The sequence below is a fragment of the Amphiura filiformis genome, unplaced genomic scaffold, assembly GCF_039555335.1.
Source record: "Amphiura filiformis unplaced genomic scaffold, Afil_fr2py scaffold_23, whole genome shotgun sequence".
NCBI lineage: Eukaryota > Metazoa > Echinodermata > Ophiuroidea > Amphilepidida > Amphiuridae > Amphiura > Amphiura filiformis.
The window spans coordinates 318,809-332,582 of record NW_027305487.1 but is presented as its reverse complement, the minus strand read 5'-3'; the positions used below and the strand labels follow the sequence as shown (position 1 = coordinate 332,582).

The 13,774-nt window shown below is 36.5% G+C and overlaps 1 protein-coding gene across 1 annotated transcript in view; it reads right to left on the bottom strand.

The window, feature by feature from the left end:
* Positions 1-245: 245 nt before the first annotated feature.
* LOC140143556 (death-associated protein kinase dapk-1-like) overlaps positions 246-13,774 on the bottom strand; it is a 35,242-nt gene continuing 21,713 nt past the window's right edge. Inside the window, exons 11-18 of the mRNA XM_072165380.1 lie at positions 11,589-11,651; positions 10,982-11,026; positions 8,598-8,663; positions 7,292-7,402; positions 3,839-3,940; positions 2,644-2,826; positions 1,453-1,482; positions 246-505 (exon numbers count right to left, since the gene is read on the bottom strand). Of these exons, the coding sequence (XP_072021481.1) occupies positions 246-505; positions 1,453-1,482; positions 2,644-2,826; positions 3,839-3,940; positions 7,292-7,402; positions 8,598-8,663; positions 10,982-11,026; positions 11,589-11,651 (860 nt within the window). The remainder of the gene's footprint in view (positions 506-1,452; positions 1,483-2,643; positions 2,827-3,838; positions 3,941-7,291; positions 7,403-8,597; positions 8,664-10,981; positions 11,027-11,588; positions 11,652-13,774) is intronic.

Below are 13,774 nucleotides of genomic sequence, written 5' to 3'. Positions count from 1 at the left end.
ACCAGATGGGCTATCCGTTTGTATCTGTCGTTGAGCGAAATGAGAATTAAAGGTAAATAAAGATGGAATATTTTTTGAAATAACGTGGTTACTCTAATCTTCAGCTTTACACAGTGGAAAGACTACTTAATGATGTTTATTTTTCTTTGTTTATTGTCTTGAGGTTAACATGTGTTTGTTTATTTTGCCACCCTTGGTTTACCCTTAGCTTACTTTGATTTCACTGGCCACGTTTTCGAACTCTTTCAATGCATTAGACAGATGCACGTATTTTGTTTCCCCTGCAGTGCATCAATGAAGGCATTGGGCCAGGCCTCCTCTTTGCAACGAAGCAAAATTGCTAGCAGTGTCTCGACAGGGTCGCTGGATTTTTCAATCTCTGCGCACTCGTGTTGCGATAGAAATTTCAGACGAGACACCAACATTTTAGGATCCATGTCCGCTTGTAGCTTTGGCCTCTGTCGATTCAGAACAGTCCTCCATCTCAATATGTTCTCAGACACCCCTAGTGTTATTAAAGAATGTTTGATTCTTTATTTATTATACTTATTATGAAAGAAAGAAAGAAAGAAAGAAAGAAAGAAAGAAAGAAAGAAAGAAAGAAAGAAAGAAAGAAAGAAAGAAAGAAAGAAAGAAAGAAAGAAAGAAAGAAAGAAAGAAAATTAAAATAAAATTATAATGCTGCTGGTTTATTTCAATCGGATTAACCTCTCTATTAAGTCATGTTTACGGTACTGCATAACTTTTAAGTTTAATTTAAAAAGTGATGATTTCCAAATTCAGAGGCAATTGCACGCCGCTATAGTTACGCGCCATTTCCATGCAAGTATTACAGTATAGGTTGGTTTCATATCCTGGTTACACCCAGAATGGAAAAATATCAAGACAATAAAACATATGCGAGAGTCTTTAAAATCTTGGCAAACTTGAGGGTGCACTTGTTAACAATTGTAAGTAAATACAATGGCTAAATTGCAAAATCGTCATGCTGACTCGCTCTGATAATGACGTTACTAGAACAAAGGCATAATTTTAATGTTAAACTTGGGCACGCTGGGGTTAATTTTTGTCGAAAACAGACCAAAAGGAAGGTGCCGACATATCGAGTTTTGTGTCAATTATATTCCGGTATTTCTGGCCAGGTGGGCAACTTGAATGTCCCTGCTCCCGGTCCGTACACCTAGGTGGGCAACTTGAATATCCCTGCTCCCGGTCGGTACACCTCTAGGTATATTTATTTTAAAGTCCACAGTGCAAAACTGCACATTATTTCTGATCGACTTTTATAAATTGCTATTGGTTTTACTATTTTAACACCGAAATTATGACTATTTTGTGTTTAGAGTCCAAGATAGAGTATACAGTTGGTGATGGAAATGGGTGTGCGTGGAGCGTTCATGTTTGTGTGGGTCTTTGTGTAGGGTGCGCAAGTTTTTGCAATCATATTCTTACCTGTGTTGGTTTCTGGATCATGGTCAGCATCTGTGTAACAATAATAAAGAAGTATTTCCTTTAAAGGTTCATATTCTAGCCGCGATGTGAAATTCCTCAAAACTAATTGCAGCAGAATCCAGACAATTATTTTTCCTCTGATGAGTGGAACAATTTGAGATAAATTACAAAATAATGGGAATACTTTTAAGATTTGGTCCCACTGTGAACCTTGACTCCTCGTGGGAACCAGAGTGGGCATAGAAAAAATGCCAATCAAATTGTTTATCATCTCAGGATTAAGGATGCAAAAAAGAATTGGTTCCAGTAATGTAGGAAAGTAAAATCCGAAACACATTGCGCCACGTACTATATTGACCAATTTAGCTCGTCATGCTCAAGATCGCGAAATTTTTGAGGAAAAATCGAATTAATTGTTCTTGTGATCGCACCTAGAGGAGCACAAAAGGTACCCGTGACCAATGGTAGGACAATTACATCCAAGATGTTAGGTGTACACTGAGTCCGTTTTAAATTAGCATGGAATGACTAGTTTATGAATTTGGGCACCATCTTGGATTCATGTAGATTTTAGTAGTGGCTTCTAGATTTATTTTGATTATCATGCTTTTATGAACATACAAGCAACTTTGAAGTTTTTGTAGTTGTATATTAATACCATAAAAGACTCATTAACTTACTGTGTCATTTCATAATTGCTTTCAAAGGCAGCTATATATAGAGTTTTTAAGGATTTAGTGGAAGTTTAAAATTTTGGCCGCCATCTTAGATTAAAGGAAAAATTTGAGGCGTGCTTATTTTACTTCTTTCATCCAAAGTAACATTCATGCCAAGCATGGTTTTGAAAGAAAAAAGTGGTAGTTTGTTCTTGGGATGGACCTGCCAAATGTTGAAAATATTTGCCACTGAATAGAGTTGTATATGTTAATAGTTAATAATGGCTTAGAATGGAATGTGGATGAAAAAATTAATTACGATATACTTACGATATTCTGAGATTTGTTACACTGGCGGGAAAACGTTGCATATTTCTGATATTGGCTAAGTAGGTTACCCTTATAATCCGTTTTTTAACTTATAATTCGTTAAGAATTGAGGGTTTTACACAGCACAGGTAAAGATAACCTAAAATTATTGTTATATAATTGTCATACTATTAAGCTCACATTGTATTGATATATATATACCTACCAGATCCAATGCGTGCATTTATATCTCTGAGAAGACCATTCCAGTTTCTATTGAGCATTTCGTCGGTGCCTACATGATAATACATTTTTGTACCGCAGATTGCTCCCAGCCACTCTTTTGGTTTGAAGTGATCTACTTTGAGAGGGATTATAGGGACGTTGCTATTGTATGCATACTCGGCTTCTGAAATTGAAATAGAAACAAAAGGTAAGAACTATTAAATTATCCCTACATTTGCATTAATTAAACGAAACTGCTACTTTATATTCATTAGTTTATTCCAATATTAGTCGAGGAGAACCTGTTATATGAATGGTAAACGCCATTAATATTTTGCCAGCAAGATATGTTGGACGATGTACATAATTATAAATTGAACCGTTAATACATTTCAACGTTGGCTAGAATATGTCTAGAAACCCTAAATTTTACTTAGGATTTCTAGCATTATATCATTGTATTTCTCTTGTTCAAAGTATGTTGACCTGTCGGATTATTCAGATGTGTGGACAGTTCATTAAAGTGAAACTGGGCAATTCCAAGCACCACCATTCCGCAACGCGAAGTTTGCACATGAATTCTTTTTAATGCATCAGCCAACTGGGCAATTCCAAGCACCACCATTCCGCAACGCGAAGTTTGCACATGAATTCTTTTTAATGCAGCAGTCAATTAAGTAGGTGAATAGTATAATGGAACCTATTTTTGGTAAGTGAAAGATTAAAGTAGGAGAAACTTTCCCAAATGACCCTAATTTAATTGCATATGCAAACTTCGCGTTGCGGAATGATGCTTGGAATTGCCCAACTATTCAAATTATCTTGACCTGTCCAAATTATCTACATCATGTGGTTACCGTCCATATTACCAGTTAATATATTTCGAATGGATTCAATGGATACATCACTGTACATGGACGCAGTCGCAGTAGCCTGTCAAATATGTTCATACTTAGGGCTCGCTGCATACTCTTTATTCGACGTAGAATGTGCGATGCAACATCTCTTATTTATTTAATCTATTCCAAGTCATGTTTAACTTCTAACAAATGTTTGATGACGTGAAGTTGATAATATATTTCCACAAGACATAAACATCAATTTTGAGTGTAATATGGTTCTGATTCCAGAAATGTCCATTTCATCATTGTATTTTTCTTTATATTCTTAAGGATAAAGTGAAATATTCATCACACCTGTTTTGCAATTTTTGCTGTTTTGGTACTTCTGTGTTACACATGCAAGAACGACATCAGCATTATCCACCGCTTTGCCCATGCTTTCGAGAATACTCCCTTCTGTAACAAAAAACACACACATCGCACACAACCGAATTAACTTTTACATGTATATGATAGCTTATAATTCTAATAACAGACCTTCAATAATACTACGGTATTTACATATTAATATCAGTTGGTCGTTAAAACAAGTGATTGGTAGCACAAATGTCGTCATGTGAACAACTGGAGGTCAGAGGTTATACAAAGGTCATTATGGCACAAAACGTTTTTTTTTTTCTATAAGTTACTTCTTCATTTCGCCCATACATGGATCCTACGTTATCATGCACGCAGTATTGAGTCCCATTTTTAGAGTCCGTATAGGCCTTATAAGCTATATACAGTGCGTATCAAAATAAAGTATAGTTTGAAAAATGCCACAAGATTAAAGGAAAATGAGGCATTTGTTCTAGCTGAATCAACATCTTGTCCTCCGACAACTGTAAAATCACTGGCGTATGACCACTAATAAAGACTAGATTCAGAGCTATTTTTGAGATCCAAGTAAAAACGCAGTTACACAAAGTCAATTAAAATCAAAACAACATGAAAATCACCACTTTCTTTACAAATGGTGGTCATGTGGAAGACCACAATTCCTCTGTATGCAGATTTCGTCTCTCCTCAACATGATAATCACGTCTGATGAGAAGCCTGTCCTGCCTGAGGATGTCAACTTGTGCAATTATGCACAAATACATCGGCTATTCCCAGTATCCATAGGGTGAACACAAAATCGGGGCCAAAGGTCATTAGCGAGTCATTACCGGTTAACTAAATACCTTCAAATTACCATTGCCGCAATGTACACATTACACTGATGTCACTTGCACATATGCATCGGCTAAAGCTATTGTCTATATTATGTTGCAAACATAAGTGAAGTTCAAATGTCATTTTGGATCATTTTTGGTATGGGGTTAAATACCTATAAAATGCTGCTTCTGTCACAAATGAAATAACAAAATAATATCAATCACACATAATTGGGGTCATATGTCATGTAAACAATTATTTCCGGTACGGGCCAATACGCTTAAAATGATTTTCTGCCACAAATTACATTGCAAAATGAGGTCTCTTGCGCATATACGTTGCTGTGCATGGACCCTATACACATCATATAAAATAAGTATCCCTTCATTACGAGATAATAGCTCAGAAGGTTCAATACCTCAAATTCCCTATAACATTTTCAATGTAAACATCATTGATTTCAATCACGATTTTCTCATACATGGAACTCTCACATTGTAAAGACATTATTATCAATAAAGAGTAGAAGGTTGATTCCCCAAATGACTAATATTTCAACATAAGATTTTTGTTTCGTTTTAAACCCCTGAAGTGTAAAGACCACAATTTTACAGTGCGCCCTCCTTTTATGAGACTAGATATAGGTACACCGGCTGCGTGGGAAATCGATATGCAGAGGATGAATTTGGGGTGAGTTTTCATCAAAACTATAACATAATGGTAGAAAACATGTCATTTCTGCATGTTACTCTGAAATTTGCATATTTTTGGCTATACATCTTGGCATTTTCAGAGATTTTTAATCATCCTTTTCAGATGCCCTCCACAAAAATGATCCCATTGGTTTTTTCAAGCACTGCCTATCTCTACACTCTCAGAACATTGGTTAAAAATTTTAACCAACTTGGTTAAAATGTTAACCAACCATGTATTTACAGGTGAACAGCCCAACAGTTGGTTATATTGTTAACCAACTTGGGTTGGTTAACAATATAACCACAGGTTGGTTAAAACATTGTCCAACTGCTGGTTAACATTACGGTAACCAACCAGTTGGGCAAAGCATGTTGGGCAAAATATAACCAATAGTTGGTTAAACACTATGAATGGGAAGTTCATTTCATTGTTCATATTTTAACCAATTGGAGACATTTGAAGGCAGGAAATTATATTATAAACATTGTATCGGGTATAACACTTAGTTTAAGTGTGTGCGAGGCCAGACTGTGAGCAAGACTTACGATGCTTTATCGACGACAACTACCACCACAACCGGTAAAGCTTTAAAGTTTTTCCCTGTTGTGGTGGTAGTTTTCGTCGATAAAGCATCATAATTCTTGCTCACAGTCTCGGCCTCGCACACACTTAAACTAAGTGTTATACCCGATGAAATGATATACGTTATAATATAATTTCATACCTTCAAATGTCTCCAACAGATCTTGAAGACCCCGATCCACCGCTTTGCCACTCATATCGGCCATCTTGTTTTCTGAAATGCATTTTTGCCCAACACAATGACCAATCGTAGTTCGCAAAGGAACACCATGTGACCATGGTTGGGCAAAACCATACTTTGCCCAACTTTATTGGCGGGAAAAGGATGTTTTTTACCCAGGTTTGTGTAAATACCATATTGACAGGTTTGACCAACCATGTATTAAACTGTATTTTGCCCAACTTCAAGAATCTTAACCATTGTTGGGCATTTTTTAACCAACTGTTTTCTGCCCATTCATTTTTTATCCAATGTTCTGAGAGTGTAATTAGTGGTATTTAATCAAAATCTACGCATCAAAATCAAAATAAAACCCATGTTTGTTCTTAAAATTTTGATGCCCTCATTTGTCTTAATAGCCCATAATTTGTTGCTATGGTTATTTTTTGGGTGAAAAAGGTGCCTGCCTATTCAAAAGCTGCACCTAAACTCGTTGAAAATGTGAGTTTGTTGGTCACCGCGGGTTATCCTTGACCGTTATGTAGAGAATGTAATGGTCCACTGATTTACTGGATAAATACTCTACACCACGAAATGCGAATTTAGATAAGCAACAAGATGATTAACATAGGATATGATTTAAAAAAATATGACTGGGAGCCATAAAAAACACTCACAAGCTATGGTGACGTTTTGAAGTATGGGCTATTTTTAAATTCTGTACTTTTGTTCAACCTACATATTCTTCTTCTTTTCTCTTTGACATTATCGTCGGCTTTTATCTTCTTAATCTTCAATATCATTTGATTTTAGCTAGGAATGCTAGGAAATAGCGACGTTAGTGCTGCCGTATGTTATATAAAGATATAAGCCTATATTTAAGGGATGCGATCAAGCAAAATGAGTCGGATGTCGGGAATATTGATTTTTAAAAATATGCAATAATAACATTCAACTTTCTTTGTATTTTATTGTTCTAAGCAGCACTAAAATGACCATAACTTTCGAACCGTAAGTCTAATTATGATGGGGTCTTCAGCAAAATAACGCTCGGAGAATAGCTCATTGCATTGTTATCGACATCAGACTCATTTTGCTTGATTGCATCACCAAGGTTCGTGGGAAATGTGTTTCCATTTAATATGGGAAAGGCATGGAAATCACAACCTTACCAATATTCTGAATATCTAACCATACTTGGAAGCCTTCATGTTGAAGTTTATCTTTCAACGTTATCATCCTTTCCTGGGTGTCCCATTGGTAGCTTATCATCACATGACGACCTGAAATAACAAAAGAGCCACATATTAATTGTTAATCATTGATTTATTTGAATGACCCACAAATGTTTGCCAATTACGCCGTAGACTTGCATGTCATGTACAAATTCAACAACTCTTCCTATACCTTTGTACAGGAGCCAACCGTTGTTAAACCGTGATGAACCCACACTTTTAGTGTAGCGTATACGCGAACGCGAGCGAGACTACGCGTTATGCAAGAGCGCGTAAAATTCGTCATGCCTGGAACCTTTGTGTGTATGCCAGCTTACAAGTCGAATTCAGTATTTTTCAGGTAGCGGCTAAACATTGCCGTTTTATTCTGTAGTTTTATTGCTGATATCAAAAGAGAAATCATCAAAGTTTTGTAAGGCTGAGTGGCAATGATTAACTGACATTCCTCGTAAAATAATCGTGAATTATACGATATTTAGCTTCTTTTCGTTGTTGAAAGGATTCAATCATGTTTCACCGTTGTTCATCACCGTTTAACAACTCGCGTCCGGCGCGTCTGCGTGGTTTACTTCGCTCGGGCAGCTAAAGCTGCCCTCGCGAAGTAATGGCACGCAGACGCGCCGGACGCGAGTTGTTAAACGGTGATGAACAACGGTGAAACATGATTGAATCCCTAATTGTGCAATGATCCCCACTGAGCTTTCCCACTTCATGGTTCGATGTCGTTGTAATAAGGCGAGTGGTATGAAGGGACACTATTTTTCCCAGTTTTAACCATTTACCTTAATAGTAATACAATGATATTGCAGTTTTATGGCTAACGTTTTACCACTCTCGAGATAAATCATACATATGAGGTGGAAATAACACGCTTTATAATTAAGCCTTTGGATCTCCTTTACAGAGTGATAGAACCCAAACCATTTCCCTTGTGTTTCTATCTTATTTGCCTCAGTATTTGCCCCGGATATTTGCGTGCAAACACGGCTAGGCTACAGTACCCCGACCCTCCTTAACGGTTCACGACGCCACGTGCGTAACTTCCCAATTGTATAAGGAATCGGATATTAACGTTTGCACACTATTTTATGTGGGAGCTGGGAGTACACCAGACCTATCAAATTGCATTCTGAATACGCGGAATGTCCTTCTGGTTATAGCAAATCATTTTGATTTTTTGAAATTGTGGATATAATATAAATTCTTTACAGTGTATAATGCATATCATGTTTCATGACCTTACCATGCTTTCCTGGGACACCCTCGTTATCTTCCTCTTTGCTGTCAGCTGTAGGCCTATGTTCAACGTCTAAAAGAGAAAGGAAACCACCTACTGTTAAATTGGTAACCCTAATCACAATTTTTAGATACAGAGCAGTTGAGCTGAATTACTCATTGTGCCCATATATATATATCACATCATTTATTGAGCGCTATATCAAAAATTACCACAGCGCTGTACAAAAGCATATAACATGGTTAAAAACACAATAATATAAAATTATACAGCAAAAATAAATATCACTTACATGTACAACAATAACTATTAAAAAGCAACACGATAAATCATCAATAAACCCTATTAACATGATTAAAATGCAAGAAATACAATTTTAAAAACCCCAAAGCAAATATAATGACAAAATAAATGTAGGCAAATACCAAGGATGCATATAAGGAACAAAACATTACTGAGATGGAAAAAGGTGAGTTTTTAACAATTTCTTGAAAATATTGACTGAGGGTGAAAGGCGGATATGGAGGGGGAGCAAGTTCCAAAGGCGTGGGGCAGCAACATTGAAGGCGTGGTCCCCTATTGACAGTCGAGTACGAGAAACTTGAAGTTGAAAATTACTACTGGAGCGCAAATTTCCCTGCTTGGTTTGTACTGAATGAGTAATGAGGACAGGTAACCAGGTGTGAGATTGTTGATACCTTTGAAGGTCAAAAGCAGCACTTTGAAGATAACCCTCTCATTAACATGCAACCAATGTAATTCTCTCCGCAGGGGTGCTGAGGACTGAAGTCTATTGCATCTAAAATTGACTCGAGCCGCCCTGTTTTGCAGTACTTGCAGCTTTTATCTGTCCTTAGCTGAAATTCCAAACAACAGCGAGTTCGCATAATCCAGGCGGGATAGGATAAGCGAACGAACCAGGTGGTGGCAGCTTTCAACCGTGATATATCTCCTGATTCTATAGATGTTCCTCAAATGAAAGTTAACTGTTTTAACAACAGATTTCACATGGTCCTTCATTGACATAGTTTGGTCAAATACTACACCCAAATTTTTGATTCATTATGAATTATCCGTTCATTATTTCGTTGGTAACAAACGCCCTGTAATTCATCGCACAAAACGCAACGCGAGATGTGTCAGATATATGCAGCTATTACATCTGGGCGTGGGCCGTTTGGGGGTATATTTTATTCATAGACATCACATATAAATATTATATTAATATTATATCTGGGTGAATGGCGGCTTGGTGTTTATTAGATTCGTAACGTCATTTGAAATAGCATTTTGTCAAAATTATTTTTACTGAAAAATTACGAACATTGCACTTTCCTTTCCATTACAGACATGTTGTAAAGTATTATAAAGCTTATTTGTGAATAGTCAAATATATTTAAGAAACTATTTCTGCTGAAGACCCCGGGTTGGCATATAACTTGTATTTTAGCTCATAAGGGTCACTAATTCGTTACAATATGTCGCCATCTTTATATTTATAGACAACTTGGCTTATATTGTGGTCATCTAGTAGACTTTCTTACCATTCCTATATGTTTTCCTAACAACAGTTTGTCTTTAAAAAATTATTTGTACTGAAAAATGACGAACATTGCACTTTTCTTTCCATTACAGACATATTGTAAAATATTATACAGCTCATTTGTGAATAGTCCAATATATATTTCAGAAACTATTTCTGCTTATGACCCCGGGTTGATATTGTATTTTAGCTCCTATTAAGGTCACTTATTCGTTACAATTTGTCGCCATCTTTATATTTACAGACGACTTGGCTTGTTGAGGTCATCTAGTAGACTTTCTTACCACTCGTGTATGTTTTCCTAGCAACAGTTCGTCTTTTAAAAATTGAACTTCGACGTAATCGGGGCGAAAATTCTTGCCACGTTTTTTTTTTTTTTTTTTTTTTTCGGGGGGTCCAGTTTGTTTTTCAGTTCAGCCGTGTCTAAGACCCGGAGGAATAATGAAATGGGACACTAGCTTAATTGCCTTCTCTTCACTTTGGGTGGAGCTGGGCAAATCGATCCATGTTCCGATTTGGTGTAATTTGGCAAACATTAAAAAGTAATGTAAACCAGACGACGATATCCTTCCGTCCAAATGGAAATTGTATCCATATCTGGGAGCCCATTCATTCGTACGCTACTATTAGCAGAGTCGAGTAGCCAAGTTGCATCCTCGACGCAAGATCGCAGCAGTTGAAGGAAGTTTCTGATTATAAGAGATGACGGTGATGATTTACTATTATACACCCTGTAAATCCCTATGTACATGACATTATTTTTCTTACGTTTTCCTTAAGACGCTGGCAGAATTGGCAGTGATTTAACGCAATTCATTACAATGTTTAATGTATTACACGATCTTACCTTGCTTCTTGGAGCCACCCTCTTTATCTTCCTCTTTGTTTTCAGCTGTATTTATATTAACATATAAAAAACAAAATCAAACTATAAACCCGTTTTTAAAGTATATCGTACTGGTATCGAATATGTCATATTTGTGCGCCCATTCTTTATATCCCGAAAATTAGATGCGCAACCATTCCAAGTTGCTCCAATCGCAGTAGCTGGGGGAAGCTTGTGACTCGAGGCTTGTGATGATAAGGTGATGATACCCTAATATTAAATGTACGATCATTATGCCCTCTGTAAATCCCCATGCACAAGTATTTTCTCCTGTTTTCGCTGGATAAATAATAGGCAGTATCGCACAGTAATTCTTCACAGTGTATAATGCACGTCATGATCTTACCATAATTTGCTGAGCCACACCAAGTTGTATAAATGCCCCAAGATCGCATTATTTAGGGGAAGCTTGTGATGATGGGGTGATGGTACCGTAATATTCTACGATTATTCACCCGGTTAATTCCCAAACACATTTTTTTTCGTTTCCGTAAGATGCTGGAAGAATAATCATCAGTCATATCTTACGGCAATTCTTTGCAGTATACAATGTAAATCATGATCTTACCTAGCTTTTCTATGTCATCCGTATTATCTCCGTCTTCGCTTTCGGTTACAACGTGTACAACGTCTAGAAGAGAAAAACAAACCTCTGTGTAAGTGGTAACCTCAATCGTAATTGAAGTTAAACAATGCATCGTATCCTTCCGTTGATTCATTGATTCATTCATTAGTAACAAATGCACGGTAAAATGCTACCCAAAACGTGAGATGTGTATGCGGCGAGCACATTTTTATATGTACGCAGATTTTTGGGGCGGCGGTAATGTTTATTCGGTTTGCGTTTTTGATACATGAAATTTTTCATTTAAAACATCTGTCCATAGTGTCTAACGACGTGAAAATGTCATGAGACAGGCCCCTCAACTGTAATTAATGTGTCTATATCTGTGTCACGCGCAAAAATACTTGGTCAGCCACACCAGGTTGCATGAATGGCCCAAGCACGTGTATTTTACCTTTATTATTTTCAACAAATTATACGCGAGGCCTTCACAAGACGCTGCGCTGCGGAGCCCTGGTTCGCATCATTGTTTAATCCGATACTCGGATCACTATAACATGACTGCACAGTAATACTATGCAATATTGAAAAGTGAACAATTTGCAAAATCAGATTTGGACGTTTTTTGTGGTCTTAATTTAAAAGCTTTCCAAACTGTTACGAATAGATCCAGTTAGTGGGCTATGTACATTTTATATCATAGTACAACATCTTTGCTATGTTAAGAGCCAGAAAAGTTGAGCAATTAAAAAAAATGAAATGTATTGATTTTGTTGCTCAAAAATGCTTTGTGTGAAAGGTGAAAGAGCAGTACACATATAATAGCTCAGCCTGCAAATGTTATTTCCCTAGATTATTTTGATGCCAAAGAAAACTGTTAATATCAAGTATAAATCAAACCCATGTGAGTGGTCGATTCCCCGTATTCTCAAGTGTTGGCAATTTACTGTATACTATATTGACATTTCGAGCCTTTGGTATCTGTTTTACCGATGGTGGCGTGAGCAGAAAAACATCTCACAATGATCGTGTACCATCACATTACCTAAGGTGGTACTACACACATTGTTAAATTTGGACTATTTTTTGCATATTTCTCAAAAAATAATAACACACTGGTAACAAGAGTTATGGGTTGTTTTACAATCAGGGTACACCGTTTGTCTCACTAGGGGTGAAAAATGAAGTGTCTAGTTTTTCATAAATTTCTTTGTTTTTGTATTGTGGATGGGTCAAATAGGAAATCTGTAAACATTTTAGGTGTCAAGTGTTCAGATTTTTAAGTTATGCCAGAAACATGTTTTATGTACATGTTTCTGTATACCCAATTTTTCGGAGAGGACACATTTTGACGGAACCATGACTTCCAACTTTCAAACATGCGATACATGGAAACTAAGTGCGAGTGGGCTAAGTGTTTATTATGTTTGTAGGATATGTATTAGTGTTTTTCAAGAAAATATAATTTTAATCTTTGGTCAATTTTAACTATGGATTACGAGCCTGAATTCGGAGAGAACATTTTTTGACGGAATTTTCAACATAAATTTGAAGAAATGGCACAATTAATAAAACGGTCGCAATCTTACATGGTTCTCAATTTTGAATAATCATGTTTCAAACATTACTTCTCAATTGTCAAAATATGTTTTCATGTTATTACTGGCAGTGATATTTCATTTGCAAAGTTCACTAAGGTCAAATGAGACAGCTATTTTGTCCCAAAATGATACAGAAATGTATATTTTCATCATTTGCTAAGCATTTCAAACAGTTTCTTCGTGTCGGTAGGTGGAACTAATAGCGGCCAATAATTAGGCATGGCAACTTTTAATTTTCAGTAAATCTTATGTTTGAAAGAGGGCACAATATGGTGTTCAGCCGAAATGTACCCTGATTGTAAAACAACCCTTATGTATATACAGATTCAGATTCAGATTAAATTTATTTCAAATTCGTGGCCCGTAGGCCAAATTACATGAAATATTACAGTTGTGGGGGCAAGGAATCCAGTTACTACACTGAGAATGTACCTCATGAACCACTTGTCTTGAATTACTGGAATTTCAGTGAAGTAATTGGATTTCTTGCCTTTATAATATAGCCTACATAAGTTTTGTTACCAGTGTCTAGTTACTTTTTGAGAAAAATGCACACATAGTGACAAAACTTATCAGGGGGTGTAGTAC